A 16681-nucleotide genomic window follows, 5' to 3' on the forward strand; every position below is an offset into this window, starting at 1 on the left:
TGGTGAAGTAATTTGATGATAATAAAACATTTTATTCCTTTACTATTTTCCTGTTTGGTGCTAGAAAAGTGCCCTCCATGCAATTCATCCAGATTAGGGTTATTGGATGTCCGGGTTTTCCTGGACATGTCCTCTTTTTGACAACTGTTGGAAGTCCAGATGGAAGACTGTTGGAAGTCCAGGTGGCTTTTTAATTTTATAACTTTTATCTGGAGAAACCAGTCATCTAGTACCCCGTACAGTAGCTCGTGCACCTATTTGGAGTCCTCCTTCCCCCTCCCTCCTGCACTTACCTGGAGTCCTCCCTCCTTCCCACCTCCCCAGGTGCTTGCTCACATAGCATTGCTCTAAGACTTTGGGCCGTTGGCAGTGAGACTAATATAAACATGCTGCCTTCAGCAACCCGGAAACTTTCTTTCTGCTACTGCTTTCTGCCTATGCAGGAACAGGAAGCAGTAGCAGCAGATGAGCTTCCGGGTCATCAAAGGCAGCATGTTTACTTTAGTCACGCTGCCAACATCTCGAAGACTTAAAGCAGCACCATGTGAGCAAGCACCAGATCCCGGAGTTGGGGATAACATGGAGAGGGTAAGAGAGATGCTGGACTGCAGGGATGAGGAGAAAAGGGAAGGAAAAATGCCAGACCTCCAGAGGAGACAAGGGAAGGGGCAGATAAAGATTACCAGACCATGGAAGTGGGGAAAGGAGAGAGATGTCAGACCACTGGATGTGGAGGGGGGGAGGGAGAGAAGAGAGAGGTCAGACCAGGGAAAGGAAGGAGGAGGGAGGGATTCCAGACTAAGGCAGAGGGAGGGGAAGGGAAAACAGAGAGATGCCAGACCACAAAGGGAGGAGAAGGGAAAGGAAGGAGGAGAGAGAGATGCTAGACCGGGGAAGGAGAGGATAAAGATCCCAGACCATAGGAGGGGGAAGACAGATATCAGACCATAGGAGAGGGAAAGAGAAGGAAGAGATGGTACATAGGGATGGAGGGGAAAGGGAGAGAGAGGGAGGACATGGTGCACAGGGATGGGGAAGGGAAGAAAGATGGAAAAAATGCTGTTTATGGATAGATGGGAATAGGGGAGAAGAAAGAGGGAGGAGATGGCATGCATGGATGGTGGGGAAGGGTAGAAAGAGGAAGGAGAGAGTGTACATGGATAGTTGGGAAGGGAAGACATGGAAAAGTAGATAGATCCTGAGGAGGAAGCAGAAACATGGAAGAAAGTTAAATATTAATGCCAAAGATGGATGTAGGGCAGAAAGTGAAGGAAAGAAAACAGTAAGTGGATAAACAGGCCCTAGAGAGAGTTAAGAGCACAAACCAGAGACTGGAAAAAGATGAGTAGAAAAATAAAAATCACTCCGAAGTTATCCATTTTTAGAATTTACATCGGCTGTCTATATTTTGCACTACTCGGGAAAAAATATATTTCTGTTTCTCTGTTGTACTGCATGCAGAGTCTGGCATCTTCGGTTTTCATGTGTGTATATTAGGACTTTTAGTTTGTAGTCCTGAATTTGCATAGTGTTTATCTGTGTTCTGCATATGTGACGAAGGCCAGGTGTTCTGGTAGGAATGAATGTTGTGAAGCGTTATTGGTGTCATGGCCCCAAGTAGGAAGATATTTGTCGGCAGTTTGTCTGAGTTTTGGAAGGCCTAAGCTCGGGGCTGCATCTGGAGGGTCTCTGCTCATGTGCAGATGCCGACGTAATGACATCACAGGCATGCGCGCATGAGCATGATGTCACTGCGCTGACGTCCACGCATGCGCAGGGCCAGAGCTCAAGGAAGGAGACACAAGGTTTGTGTGGGGGCGGGGCCACATGTGTTGTTTTTTGTTTTTTTTTAATTTAAAAGAGGAAATCTGGTAACCCTAGTCCAGATATATCTTCATGGTATTTTTTAATGAGTTAGTATTGTAAAGTGTATAAGATTCTGTTTGGATGAATGGGATTGTAAAAAACCAAATTAGCAAGTTTAAATAAAAAGTTTTGGCGTCATAGATTTGATTTATATTAATACAGAAAGTTTTTTTATATGGGGCGAAAAAAATCACATGATTGGACCAATAATGCAAGTAATCAGATACTTTGGGCTCCTTTTATGAAGGCACGCTAGGGCCTTAACGCGCGGAATAGCGCGCACTAAAATACCGTGCACGCTAGCTGCTACCGCCTCTTGAGCAGGCAGTAGTTTTTCGGCTAGCGCGTGCTATAGCGCGCGCTAATCCGGTGCTTGTGCTAAAAATGCTAGCGCACCTTCGTAAAAGTAGCCATTTGTATCAGATAAATTTGTGTGGCTACATTTTATGGATGCGGCCTGGTGTGAGCTAGAAGAGGACTTCTTTTTGATATAGCCTTTGGCTGAAACATAAGCTTATGTCAGATGTTGCCCCCCCCCCCTTTGTTGTTTGAAAGTTGAGTAATCACTAATATTATAATGATTATAATAAAAATTTAGGATAAGGATTAAGCCATTGAATAAATATGTTATAGGTTTTGATAGAGAGTTTGGACCGATGTCGACTATAGTACTAAAAACTTACAGCTGCACATCTGAAGGTCCACTGAACAAAAATAAATATCTTTGCTTGGAGAGGCAATATATGCTGTGCATTTAGTAACAATTCCTCTTTTATATGTTTTGCTGTGTCAGTTGGAAGCCTTTATAAGAGGGGTGCAACATATTGCAACAGGCAAAGGAAGTACCTGTGCAGAGTCACAAGGTCAGAATGGTAAATTGGTCTTACTCAGGATTTCCCTTCCCCCCAGCATCCCCCAATGCACACCAGGTCTCTTGGAAAGGAAACAAGGCTGGTTTTATTAGAAAAAATGGAAATAAACCACAACAATATATCTTTCATCAGGATGGCAATTGTCAGGATATTCAAAACACATAAGGAAACAAAAAAGGCACGAGCAGTTTTCAGCACACACTTGTATTGTCCCACTTGCTATAGAAAAAAAAAAAAAAAGCAACCTTCTCTTGGTCCTGTGCTTGGCTCAGGATTCTCAGTTCATTCTCCTGTTCTTGATAACAGAGTCCAAAATACCCTGCTTAGGACTTCCCTTGAGAGTTCACTTGTACATAGTGCAAAACAGTGTTTAAACAACCAAGTTCATTTCAGTGCAGCTCCTTTTCTTAATTCTCAGCTTGAGCACTGAGCATGTGGCCTCTTCCTTCCTGGAGAAGCCCAGCTTCAAGCACCAAAGCAACCAAAAACAAAACCTAGCAAAAATGCTTTCTCTCCTCTAGCTCAGACCTCTTAGCAAGGCAGGGCTTTGTGCCATGTCAAAATACAAGTCCACTCAAGGAGGTGGAGCTGATACCCATGGATCTTTCCACCCTGCCAATAATATGAGGCTACCAACACTCCAGTGTCCTTGCCCTTAGCTTTTCCACAGAACACAGTTCTTTTCAGAAAAAAAAGGTTTGGCAAAAGAAAACAAGAGCACACGTTTCCCTCCCTGGGCAATTAGCTTTAAGTCCCCCTTGTGACAATAAAGAAGAAAAAAAAAACACATCAGCTTCAGTCTTTAGTGTTTGTCCCCAAGCAGTAGCTTTTATCAGGAGAAAAAAAAGATCCATAAACACTTGTTGCAGCTACTCACAGTTCCCCATTGCCATGGGGTATTTTTTACAGTCCATGACCTCCTCTGAATTCTCCAGCATCTCTGAGTCAGGCTGCCATTCCATTACTTCCTCTCTTGGGTCCCAATTATCCCCTGGACATTCCACTTCCTGCATTTCAACATCAGACAGTTCTACCTACTCATTTTCTCTCACCAGCAGTTTCCTTCACAGCTCAGCAGCTCCCTTTCTGGACTGCCTTCTTCCATCTTGGCCAAGTGCAGCCTGTTCCCCTGACAAGGAAAGCTGCTCTCTAAAGTCCCATGCTGCAGGGTCCCATCCCATCTTTCTGGCCAGGACAGGTTGAGATTTAAAGGGAACTGCACTCTTAAACTGGAATTTAGCTTTTGCAGGCTTTAAAGGTACAGCTTTCAATAAGCAATAATCGCACCTTGGTTTAACCTCATTGGCTATGATACTGCCACTGCGCTAAAAAAAGGTGCAACTTTGTTTCTAGGATTTTTAATTTGGCTTTGCCTTTCTCTTACTGGTAGGACTAGGCTCATATTCCTGGGGTTCAAGCTCTGGGGTTATATGGTCCCTGTCACAATATGTGCCTGTGAGCCTTTACAACCTCGGTACCGTTTTATTAAATTACCTTTGGTGAAGTCATTGGTCTGTCTTGCCATTAAGTGAATATGTGAGTCTTTCAAAAGTTATTTTGTAGTTATGCTTCTTCTGTGCTCATTGCATATTTACATCATAAGAAAAACTAATTAGGAAGCTAATTGTAGGTTTCCCATATGAATTCTTGACCTATTTTTGGGCCAAACAGCAGCTCTATTCAGTAACACTGGCCACACCTACTAGCAGAATTTATGCTGGGGATGGACTGCTTCTTTTAACTTAAAAAAAAAACCCACAAAACCCCAAAAAACATATACAGTGGTGCCTCGCATAACGGCCGCCTCGCACAGCGAACGCTGCGCACAACGAACTTTATGTCTTGATTCGTACAACGGACTTCGTTTCACACAACGAAGTCGCCCGAGCTGCATCCTTCCGGGGTTCCTGCGGGGTTGGATCGCAGCGGGGTTGGTCGAGCTGCGAGGGTAGTCTCCTTCTCCTTACCTGCCCTGTCGCAGCACACAGCCGAACGGAAATCTTCCCGATGTCAGCGCTGACGTCGGAGGGAGGGCTTAAGCAAAGCCCTCCCTTCCTCCGACGTCAGCGCTGACATCAGGAAGACTTCCGGTCGGCTGTGTGCGGCTGCGGCAGGGCAGGTAGGAAGAAGGCAATGGCGAACGAAAGAGGGGGGAGGGGGCGGTCCGCCCCGAAGAATGTGCACAGCTGGTCAGGTCCCCCGATCGACCGACAACAGGCCCGGCCGACAAACCTCCCTGCCCTGTAGCCGCGAATCTAAATTACCTCTTACAGCAGCTTCAATAATCCAGCTGCTGTAAGAAGGTAATTTAGATTCGCGGCTACAGGACAGGGAGATTTGTCCGACCGGGCCTGTTCTGTTGTCGGTCGGGTGCAAAAGCGCCACAAAGGTGGAGGCAGGGAGGGAGGAAAGGTGGAGTGGAGAAGAAAAGACGCTTAAGGGGGGAGAAGGCCGCTGAAAGCACATGTTGGAGCAGGGGATGAGAGGGAGGGAGAGAAGGGGAAATATTGGACAAGGGCAGAAGGGATGCTAAATCATAGGGTGACAGGCAGAGAGAACAACAGGAAAAAGAGTGGAAGCAATCTTGAACCCTGAGGGTGAGGGCAGAGAGAGGTGGTGAGATGATTGATCATGGGGAGAGGGACAAAAGGGAATAGAGATGGGATAGGAAGATAGTGGAAGTAAAAGGACAGGGAGATGTATCTAAATAAAAATAATAACAAAAAATTTATCTTTTTTTATGTCATCTTAGCATATTTTATGCTACAGAACGAATTATTTTTTTTAACATGTATTGTTATGGGAAAACGCGTTTCACATAACGAACTTTTCGCATAACAAACTTGCTCCTGGAACCAATTAAGTTCGTTGTGTGAGGCACCACTGTAGACTGTATTTCAAGAAAAGATTACGGAGCACTTTGACTACTTTTATAATTTGCCATCTCTGTGCCAATTCTGCCCATTGGTAAATACTGTAAACTGTATACTCGAATATAAATAGAGATTTGGGGGCCAGAAAAATGGCCCAAAAATGGGAGGTTCTGTTTATATTTGAGTCTACCCACTCACCCTCCCAGAAGTGTCCCTTCTTCTCTCCACGGAGCTGGCAGTTCTCCCACCATCAACTCCCCCCAACCCAGTAATTTCCCATCTGTCAGTGCGCCTACTCCCTCCTTCTTCCCCCCATCCCATAGAGTCATGGCCCACTCCCTCCTGAACCCAGGTGAAATAGCTGGAAGTCTCAGCAGCCATTTTCAGTGTTGAGAGAGCACAGGCAGGACCAAGTGAGAATCGCTCCTGCCCCAATACCCTGCTAGACTACCAGGGAAGCCTGGGGTCCTACTGCTGGGTCTGAGAAGGGGGGTGGGTCATGCCTCTTTAGGGGTAAAGATGGATGCTGACAGTGGGGAAATTACCTGGTCAGGGGTGTTGACGATGGGAGAACATGCGGGCAGAGGATGGACACCATTGGAAGTGAGTGAAGGTGGATAGGAATGCCTATCATCAGAGGGGATATAGGGGAAGAATGGTATAATGTAAACCTTCAGTTTATATTCGAGTTACCATTTTACCCCCACTTTTAGGGGTAAAATGGTATTATCCCAGGACAAGCAGGCAGCATATTCTCACATGTGGGTGACGTCATCCACGGAGCCCCGATGCGGACAGCTTTTCAAGCAAACTTGATTGAAGATTTCAAGTTTGCTAGTGCTGTACCACGCATGTGTGTGCCTTCCTGATCCACTAGAGGGCGCATCCCCTCCTCATGGTCTTCAGTTCTTAGTTTTCCGCGGAGCCAGAAAGCTCTGTCTCTCTTCTCTGCGTTCTTATAAGTGCCTTTCTAGCACCGCGGCTTCTTTATTTTGTTAGGGAGTTGCTGTGCGTTTGTTGATTGATCGTGTATTTCTTTGTTTCAAAAAAAAAAAAAAAAGGACTTTTTATTGTGTTTCTGCTGGTTCCACCGGCAGGCCCTTCTTGGGCCTCAGCCATGCAGCTAGGCCTCAGCCATGCGGCTAGGCCTCATTTGGCTGCAGCTGTATTTTCTTCTTCCCTGGCCTCTCTCTGGGCTCACCTCGTGTGAGCAGGATGGCCGGGACCCTTTTTCCTTCGTTGGAATCGGACTGAGTAGCTTCGATCCCCGGTAAGTCTTCTTTCTTTCTTTCTGTTCTTCTAGCTGTGTTACCTCGGTAATGCCACCGGCTGAGTCTCAGGCATTCCAGGCATCGAGTGCAGTCGTGCCCGCCTCTACGAGACCTTCGAAGCGTGCCTCCTTTCATGGGAATACTCATCTCGAGGTTGCCCTTTATGGCGCGCACTGCTGCACCTTTATTACCAGTTTCATTGGTACGGTGCTGACTTCTGAACCTCGATGTGCCTCGACGTCGACTGGGGCTTCGTGCCTCGACGTCGACTGGGGCTTCGTGCCTTGACGTCGACTGGGGCTTGGTGCCTCGACGTCGACTGCGGCCCTGTGCCTCGACGTAGGAGGCGGCTTGGTGCCTTGACGTCGTCTAAGGCTTTGTGCTTCGACTTTCTGCCTCGATGTCGACTGGGGCTGGGTGTCTCGACGTCGACGGATGCTTTGTACCTTCGACGTCGGCTGCGGCCGTGTGCTCCGCGTCACTTGACGCTTGTGCTTCGGCGGCGCCTGAGGCTTGTGCCTCGACGTCGACTGAGGCTGGGGGCCTCATTGTCGGCTGGAGATCTGTGCCTCGTCGTTGCCGAGGCTTCGTGTCTCGCCGTCGACTGGAGCTTTGTGACTTGACGTCGCTTGGGGCTTTGCCCTTTGGTTGGCAGTGGCCTTGTGTCTCGATGTCGACTGTGGCTTGGTTCCGCAACGTCGCTGGGGGCTTTATATCTCGGCAGCGGCTGAGGCTTTGGGCCTCGGCGTCGACTGCGGGTTTGCGCCCCGTTATCGACGGGGGCTTAGTGTCTCGACGTCGTCTGGGGCTCTGTGCCTCGGCATCTCCGGCTCCTGTTCGAAAGGGTTCCCCGCTTTCTCTTCGGTTCATTCCGGGCAGCCGTGACGGAATCTTGTAGTATGGAGTTTGGTTGCCTGGAGGAGACTCTCTCCCTGCTCCAGCTCTATTGCTCCTGCCATGCGTTATCTCGCTTGGCGCAGAGTGTGGCTGAGGATCCGAACCTCCAGGATCGTCTCGCCACTTTTACTTGCGTGAGTTCTGCGCTTCTTGAGGCCTCTCTTGCGGTGGCCACTAACCGCCTCTCAGAACGCGACCGGTCCTTCGCCTATCGGGACGCCTTCAGCTGAATCCCGTCTGCCTTGGTGGTTTGGACTCCTTCTCCGGAGGGGCCCTCCGGATACCTTTCTTGTGTTCTCGGCCTCCTTCGCAGCAGCCGCAATAGCTGCAGCAGCGCCGGGTTATGGTCCAGTCGCCGGCTTCGGCGACTCCTGGCCATCTTTTTGACTATTCTCGCATAGCCTCCGGGCTGCTCTCCTTCTGGGATTCCTCCCCTCCCTTCGGGAGGGGTGTCTCCGTGTCTACGCACCGGGAGTATAGCCTCGCTTCTGTCGGTTGGGCATTCCCATCCTCCCATCTGCGTCTGGTCCAGGCCCTTCGTGACCTGCACTAGTTCTAGTCCGGGAGTGGTTCAGACTCTGCCCGCCCCAGTCTCGGGAGTCCGTCGGGGCGGACCTGGACCCAGTTTGTCTGCGCTCCTTCTTGTCTCGGCCTCAGGGGGTGGCCCTTGTTTGTTTATGCCGGAACGTGGCCCCTCTGTCCTCGGTCCGCCTCCGGTCTTTTCTGCCTCGGCAGGCCGCCTGTCTGCGCTTGAGTCAGCTGGTGTCTCCGCAGTCTTCGGCCTCGGCCGAGCTGATGCTGATCCTTTTGGGATCATGGGTCTCCACGGTTCATGTCCCGATGTTCGCCTGGTTTCATCTTCGTGTTCCCCGCTGGACCCGAGCATCTCAGTGGTGGCAGGATCGGGATCCCGCTTCCAAGCACATTGTGGTGCCTCCCTCCTTGACACGCTTGTTTCGTTGGTGTGCCACCTCTTCGTATCCCTGCATCAGAAGGTTCTGCCGATGGACTCCTCGGCATAGGCTTAGGGGTGCGCCTCGACGGCCTTCGGACTCAGGGTCTTTGGTCGGGTGCGGGCCCTTCAGTGCTGGATTTTCTGTTCCACTTGTCTCGGTCTGGTCTCAAATCGACATCTATCCGAGTCCACCTCTTTGCGATTGCTGCCTTTCCTTGGCCGCTGGATGGGAAGCTGCTCTCCGTCCATCCGACGGTTTCCCACTTTCTGAAGGGTCTCTTCAATGTTCATCCTCCACTCAAGCTCCCTCCGGTGGTTTGGGATCTTAGGGTGGTCCTGGCTCAATTGGTGAAACCTCCGTTTGAACCCATTGATAACGCTCTTTTGATCTGTTTCACCTGGCGGGTGGTATTCCTGGTTGGTCTCACGTCTGTTCGTAGAGTCCGTGAGCTGCAACCTCTGGTTGCGGACCCGTCTTCTGCTGTATTTTATCAGGACGCAGTGGTCCTGCGTACTCATTACAAGTTCTTGCCCAAGAAGGTTTCGGACTTTCATCTCAATCGTTCCATTGTTCTTCCGGTCTTTTTTCCGAAGTCCCACTCTCATCCTGGCGTGGTGGCGCTTCATACGATTGACTGTAAGAGGGCGTTTGCTTTTTATCTTCAACGCACTCAGTCTCATCGGACGGTTCCTCAATTGTTTTTGTCCTTCGACCCTACTTGGGTGAGACACCCTGTTTCCCAGCGCACCTCGTCCAACTGGTTGGCTGGTTTGCTACGCTCAGGCTGGTCTCGCGCTGCATGGTCGAGTCCCGGGACATAGAGTCCGTGCGATGGCGGCTTCTGTAGCTTTCCTCAGGTCAACGCCTATCGAGGAGATTTGCAAGGCTGCCACTTGGTCTTCGGTTCATTCTTTCACCTCCCACTACTGTCTGGATACTCTGTCCAGGAGCGACGGCCGGTTTGGCCAGTCGGTTTTGCGTAATCTGTTTTCTTGAATTGCCAACTTCCCTCCGTCCCTTTTTGGTTAGCTTGGAGGTCACCCACATGTGAGAATATGCTGCCTGCTTGTCCTGGGATAAAGCACAGTTACTTACCGTAACAGGTGTTATCCAGGGACAGCAGGCAGATATTCTCACAACCCGCCAGCCTCCCCAAGGTTGGCTTCTTTACTAGCTATCTAAACTGAAGACCATGAGGAGGGGATGCGCCCTCTAGTGGATCAGGAAGGCACACACATGCGTGGTGCAGCACTAGCAAACTTGAAATCTTCAATCAAGTTTGCTTGAAAAGCTGTCCGCATCGGGGATGACGTCACCCACATGTGAGAATATCTGCCTGCTGTCCCTGGATAACACCTGTTACGGTAAGTAACTGTGCTTTTCGGTTTATACTCAGATGGGTTTATATTGATATTATTTGTTAAGGTAGGTGCTTAGTATGTGATAAATTAAATCCAGATTTGTAGTTATTGCAGAAATACTTGCACATAGAACCCATCCATGTGAGTACAGGTCTTCCTCTGCCTTCCTCAGTACTACCAGGTCGTGGGCAGCTGCCTCTTTGGAATATGCTAATGATTTATCTCAATGCTTTCTTGCATCTGATAGGTTGGTCATTTGAATTGTTGAACTTTATGATTTGGTATTTTATGCAACTTGTATCTTACAAAATTATATTTCTTTGGTTTGTACTATAAATTCTTATTTCCCTGTGCTTCTTGCAACTAGCTGGGGTTATTTGTAGATTTCAATCCAGAAGAGATGATGATGGACATGGATGATGAAGAGGATGATGGAGAGTTAGAAGCTGAGCTGGCTGCTCTCACGGAAGAGGCATCAGCACCTAAACAAAAGCCTAAAAGCAAAGGTGAGCTTGTCATAAATAAGGCTTTACAGGGAAGGTTCAGATAGCTGTTTTTAATTTTTACTTGCCTTTCACACTTTCTGCCTTTTTTAATAGACTTTCAGAGCAGGGCCTCTGTTAACTCACAATCTTCTTTTAGTCCTTCTTTACCAGTTCAGGAAGTGGAAATTGGCAAATTTTCCTTAGTTCCAGTTCTTAACTCACTGTCTATGTACTAATTATTATTATCCTGCAGAAAAACAAACTGTGTGCTGAAAATATTCAACCCAATTAAAATGGATGGTGTTGGTGAACTTCCACAGAGTGTGAAATTTCTAGTAGCCTGCAACTCACTGGTGATCAGAAATGTCACACTGATGAATTAATCCCAATAAGCCATGGGGCTGTCAGAAAACATATTCTACCTCTTCATCCTAATTGTACAGGGCTCCAGCATAATACAAAGCTGTATCAGAGTGGGAAAGGGATTGGACTTGTATATTACCTTATCCCAGGACAAGCAGGCAGCATATTCTTGACTGATGGGTGACGGCACCGACGGAGCCCCGGTACGGACAATTTTAGAGTGATTGCACTCTAAGAACTTTGTATATTACCTTATCCCAGGACAAGCAGGCAGCATATTCTTGACTGATGGGTGACGGCACCGACGGAGCCCCGGTACGGACAATTTTAGAGTGATTGCACTCTAAGAACTTGGAAAGTTCTAGTAGGCCGCACCGCGCATGCACGAGTGCCTTCCCGCCCGACAGAGGTGCGCGGTCCCCAGTTTCTTAGTTTCCGCGGAGCTAAGAAGTCGCTTTTTTCAACGGCTGTTGAAATTTTTTCCTTAACGCCTTCCCGCTCGCGAAACCTTTTTGGAAGTTTTTTTCCCTTCATTTCTTTTCTTTATTTTAAAAAAAACAAAAAATCGAACATTTACTTTTTATTTTTCTCGTCATTTCGGTTTTGCCCCGGCGGGGCCTTCTGCCACCATCGAGGCCTCGGCCTTCGATTTGGCAGAAGCCGTTTTTACTTTCATGCCCCCCCAGCCAGGGTTCAAGAAGTGCCAGCGGTGTGCACGGCCTATATCCCTCACGGACCCGCACAACTGGTGCTTATAGTGCCTAGGTCCTGAACATTAGGCTTCCACCTGCACCCGCTGTGCCACGTTAAAAAAATGTACCTTAAAAAATCGCCAGATACAACAGCGATTACTTTTCGGTGCCGAAATGTCCGATCCCGCGTCATCGACACCGGCTTCGGCTCCATTGCAGTCGGCACCCACTTCGTCGACACCGTGCGGCGTCGCAACACCCAGGTAAGCCGGCTAAGAAGCCTTCCCCGCTGGAGCGTCCTCCGGTCTCGATTGCAGCGAGCCCAGTCCTGCCGACCGTGAGGCGCCCGCGGAAGCGCTCCGCCCCTATCGAGGTGAGTCCCTCGACCTCGGGCTCCTCATCTTCGGGGCGTCGAGCGGCACCGCAGGTACTACAAAAGAAAAAGGCGGTACCGGTGCCTTCTTTGGATGAGCGCATTGCAGCTATCCTACAAGTGCAGCTCAAGGAGCAGTTACAACAACTCCTTCCTGCTCTCTTGGCACCGAACCTTCCGGTCCCGGTCCGGTCTGAGCCACCGGTACCGGCAGTGGAGCAGCCCCTACTGTCAGCATCCACTGTTTCGGTACCGGTTCACTCGGCATCATCGGTATCGATGACAGTCCTTTCACCGGAGCCGAGAGCCCAGCATCAGTCGGTAACATCTCCTGGTACCGTATCTATGAGGTCGGGTAAGTCGGCACGCAAATCCCGACACCTAGAACCCTCTACTCCGGAGTATCGGGACCGCGGCTCCCATATTAGGGACCCTGATCTGTGGGGTGACTCCGAAGAGCCTTTTCTTTCTGAGGGTGAGTGTTCTTCGGATGAGGATGATCCTGCTATTCCTGATCCATCCTCCAAACATGATTCCACATCTTTCACTTCTTTCTTGAAGGACACGTGCGAATCTCTTTCCATTCCTTTGGAGGCTGAGACTAAAAAATCCAAGGCCTTTCTTGATGCCCTTGACTTTGACCAGCCTCCAAAATAATTTTTGAAACTCCCTTTTCATGACATCTTGAGGGAAACTTTCTATAAAAACCTAGACACTCCTTTAACTATTCCAGGAGCTCCCCGCAAATTGGATTCATTATACAAAGTAATCCCTATTCCTGGGTTTGATAAGCCACAGCTTCCCCATGAATCTCTGCTTGTGGAATCTAAGCTTAAAAAGTCTGCGGGGACTAGTGTATATGCTTCTGTCCCTCCTGGCAGAGAAGGTAAAGCCATGGACAAATTCGGTAAGCGATTATACCAGAATGCTATGCTCGCTAACAGATCTGGTAATTATGCTTTTCATTTTTCTTTTTATTTCAAGCATCTCCTTACCACCATGGCTTCCTTTGAAAAGTACCTTCCTGAGCGGAAACGACAGGCTTTTCACCACTGTTCGTCTTCTCTTTTCCAGCTCCATAAATTTATGGTAAGATCCATTTACGATACCTTCAAACTTACCTCCAGAGTGACGGCCATGTCTGTGGCCATGCGCCGCCTTGCATGGCTGAGAGTATCCGAGCTTGATGTCAACCATCAAGATCGGTTGGCTAATGCTCCATGCCTGGAGGATGAGCTCTTTGGGGAATCCATGGACTCGACCACCCAGAAGCTCTCCGCCCATGAGACACGCTGGGATACTCTCCTCAAAACAAAAAAGAAGACTCCACCAGCACGGCCTTTCAGACAGCAGTCGGCCTACCAACGCCGTTATGTGGCTCGTCCATTGCCATCAGCTCCCCAGCAACCTAGGCATCAACGTCAACAACAACGACAGACTCCTAGACCACCGCAGCAACAACCTGTGAAGCCGCCTCCACAGCAGAAATCTACGCAGCCCTTTTGACTTAATTCTCCAGGGCATAGCCAGCGTCACCACATCTACCCACCTACCTCAACCTATAGGTGGCCGTCTCACTTTTTTCCTCAGCCGGTGGGAAGTTATCACTTCGGACCAATGGGTCCTCAACATCATTCGCCACGGCTACTCTCTCAACTTTCAGACACTTCCTACCCTAAGTCTGCCAAGAGAGTCTGCTTTGAACACTCCTCAGTCTTCTCTCCTTCTCCAGGAGGTTCAATCCCTCCTCCTTTTGAACGATATAGAGGATTCTACTCCCGTTACTTTCTAGTCCCCAAAAAAACAGGAGATCTCAGGCCAATTCTAGATCTTCGCGATCTCAACAAATGCTTAGTCAAAGAAAAATTCAAGATGCTTTCTTTAGCCACTCTTTACCCTCTTCTCAATCAAAACGACTGGCTATGCTCCCTCGATCTCAAAGACGCATACACTCACATACCGGTCAATCTGACCTCCAGACAGTACCTCTGTTTCATGATCAATCACTGTCATTACCAATACAAGGTGCTGCCCTTCGGCCTTGCCTCCTCTCCAAGAGTGTTCACCAAATGTCTGATTGTTGGGGCTGCCTTTCTACGCTCTCACCACCTTCAGGTCTTTCCTTACCTGGACGATTGGTTGATAAAGGCCAATTCATCTCAGACAGTACTCCTGGCCACCAACCAGACCATCCTGTTTCTCCAACTTCTGGGGTTTGAGATCAATCTACCCAAATCTCATCTCATCCCCACTCAAAGACTTCAATTCATTGGAGCGGTGCTGGACACAGTCCTCATGAGAGCGTTCCTGCCGTCCAACTGTCTTCACACTCTTCAATCTCTATGTCAGCAGGTACTTCCACAACGTTCCATCTCTGCCAAGCAAATGATGATACTCTTGGGTCACATGGCCTCCTCAGTTCATGTCACACCCTTCGCACGTCTTCACTTGCGCACTCCTCAATGGACCCTAGCTACCCAGTGGTCCCAAGTGACGGATCCTTGCTCACGACACATATCTGTGACATCATCTCTTCGTCAGTCTCTACAATGGTGGTTGATATCCTCAAATCTCTCCAGAGGTCTTCTGTTCCATCTACCTCCTCATCAACTGGTCATCACCACCGACGCCTCCCCTTATGCCTGGGGAGCTCATTTGAACGAATTCCAAACTCAAGGACTTTGGACAGCCCAGGAAATGAAGCATCACATCAATTTCCTGGAACTCAGAGCGATGTTTTATGCCCTCAAGGCCTTCCAACATCTTCTCTTTCCTCAGGTTCTCCTGCTGTGCACAGACAATCAAGTTGCGATGTACTACATCAACAAGCAGGATGGGACAGGCTCTCGCATCTTGTGCCAGGAAGCCCAGAAGATTTGGGCTTGGGCCACAGATCACCACCTATTCCTGAAAGCTATCTACATTCAGGGAGAACAGAATTCTTTAGCGGACAAGCTCAGCAGAATTCTCCAGCCTCACGAGTGGACACTCGACCCTTTAACTCTACAGTCCATCTTCGCTCAGTGGGGCACTCCTCAGATAGACCTCTTTGCAGCTCCTCACAATCACCAGCTGCCTCTATTCTGCTCCAGACTCTACTCTCCTCACCGTCTGGCAGCGGATGCATTTCTCCTCGATTGGTCCAATCTCTTCCTGTACGCTTTCCCTCCTCTGCCTCTCATGTTACGAACCTTGTTCAAGCTCAAGAGGGAGGAAGCCACCATGATTCTGATTGCTCCGAGGTGGCCCAGGCAACATTGGTTCTTCCTTCTACTTCAACTCAGTTCCAGGGAACCTTTTCTTCTTCCACTGTTTCCTTCTCTGCTTACACAGCATCAGGAGACCCTTCTACATCCCAACCTCTAGTCTCTGCACCTGACAGCTTGGTATCTCTCGGGCTGACTTCTCATGATACTCTTTTGTCTCAGCCCGTTCGTTCCATTCTAGATGCCTCCAGGAAACCAACCACTCTGCAATGTTACCATCAGAAGTGGACACGATTTTCTTCCTGGTGTCTTCTTCATCATCTTGATCCCACTTCCCTGGCAGTGGAGCCATTGTTGGATTATCTGCTTTCTTTGTCTGACTCTGGCCTTAAGTCTACCTCTATCAGAGTCCACCTCAGTGCCATTGCTGCTTTTCATGAGCCGGTTCATGGAAAACTTCTCTCAGCTCATCCCCTGGTGTCCAGGTTCATGCGGGGTCTTTTCAATGTGAAACCACCTCTTAAAGCCCCTCCTGTAATCTGGGATCTCAATGTGGTTCTTTCCGCCTTAATGAAGCCTCCATTTGAACCTTTGGCTACCACTCCTTTCAAGTTTCTCACTTGGAAAGTACTTTTCCTTATTGCTCTTACCTCTGCCAGGAGGGTCAGTGAGCTACATGCACTAGTTGCAGATCCACTTTTTACGATCTTTCATCATGACAAGGTGGTTCTGCGTACACATCCAAAGTTTCTCCCTAAGGTTGTCTCTGAATTCCATCTCAACCAATCCATTGTTTTGCCTGTCTTCTTTCCGAAACCTCACTCTCATTCTGGGGAACAGGCTCTGCATACTTTGGACTGTAAGAGGGCTCTAGCTTACTATCTAGAGCGTACGAAACCCCACAGATCAGCTTCCCAACTCTTTTTGTCCTTTGATCCGAATAAATTAGGACGTCCTGTTTCTAAACGTACGTTGTCTAATTGGCTAGCAGCGTGCATTTCATTCTGTTATGCTCAGACCGGACTGACACTGGAAGGTTCTGTCACGGCCCATAGAGTTCGAGCGATGGCAGCATCTGTAGCTTTCCTCCGTTCCACTCCTATTGAGGAAATCTGCAAGGCTGCTACTTGGTCCTCAGTTCATACTTTTACATCTCATTATTGTCTGGATGCATTCTCCAGACGGGATGGACACTTCGGCCAATCTGTTTTGCAAAATTTGTTTTCCTAATGGCCAACCTTCCCTCCATCCCTCTTTTTGATAGCTTGGAGGTCACCCATCAGTCAAGAATATGCTGCCTGCTTGTCCTGGGATAAAGCACAGTTACTTACCGTAACAGGTGTTATCCAGGGACAGCAGGCAGATATTCTTGCGTCCCACCCTCCTCCCCGGGTTGGCTTCTTAGCTGGCTTATACTAACTGGGGACCGCGCGCCTCTGTCGGGCGGGAAGGCACTCGCGCGTGTG

The 16681-nt window shown here is 48.9% G+C and overlaps 1 protein-coding gene across 2 annotated transcripts in view; it reads left to right on the forward strand.

Moving 5' to 3' along the window:
• The window catches only part of CC2D1B (coiled-coil and C2 domain containing 1B), a 154860-nt gene that overhangs the window by 11521 nt on the left and 126658 nt on the right, over nucleotides 1-16681 (forward strand). For both annotated transcript variants that reach the window (XM_033916368.1, XM_033916367.1), the window contains one exon: nucleotides 10464-10602. In XM_033916368.1, the coding sequence (XP_033772259.1) occupies nucleotides 10464-10602 (139 nt within the window). The remainder of the gene's footprint in view (nucleotides 1-10463; nucleotides 10603-16681) is intronic.

This window comes from Geotrypetes seraphini, chromosome 12, assembly GCF_902459505.1.
Source record: "Geotrypetes seraphini chromosome 12, aGeoSer1.1, whole genome shotgun sequence".
Classification (NCBI taxonomy): Eukaryota; Metazoa; Chordata; class Amphibia; order Gymnophiona; family Dermophiidae; genus Geotrypetes; species Geotrypetes seraphini.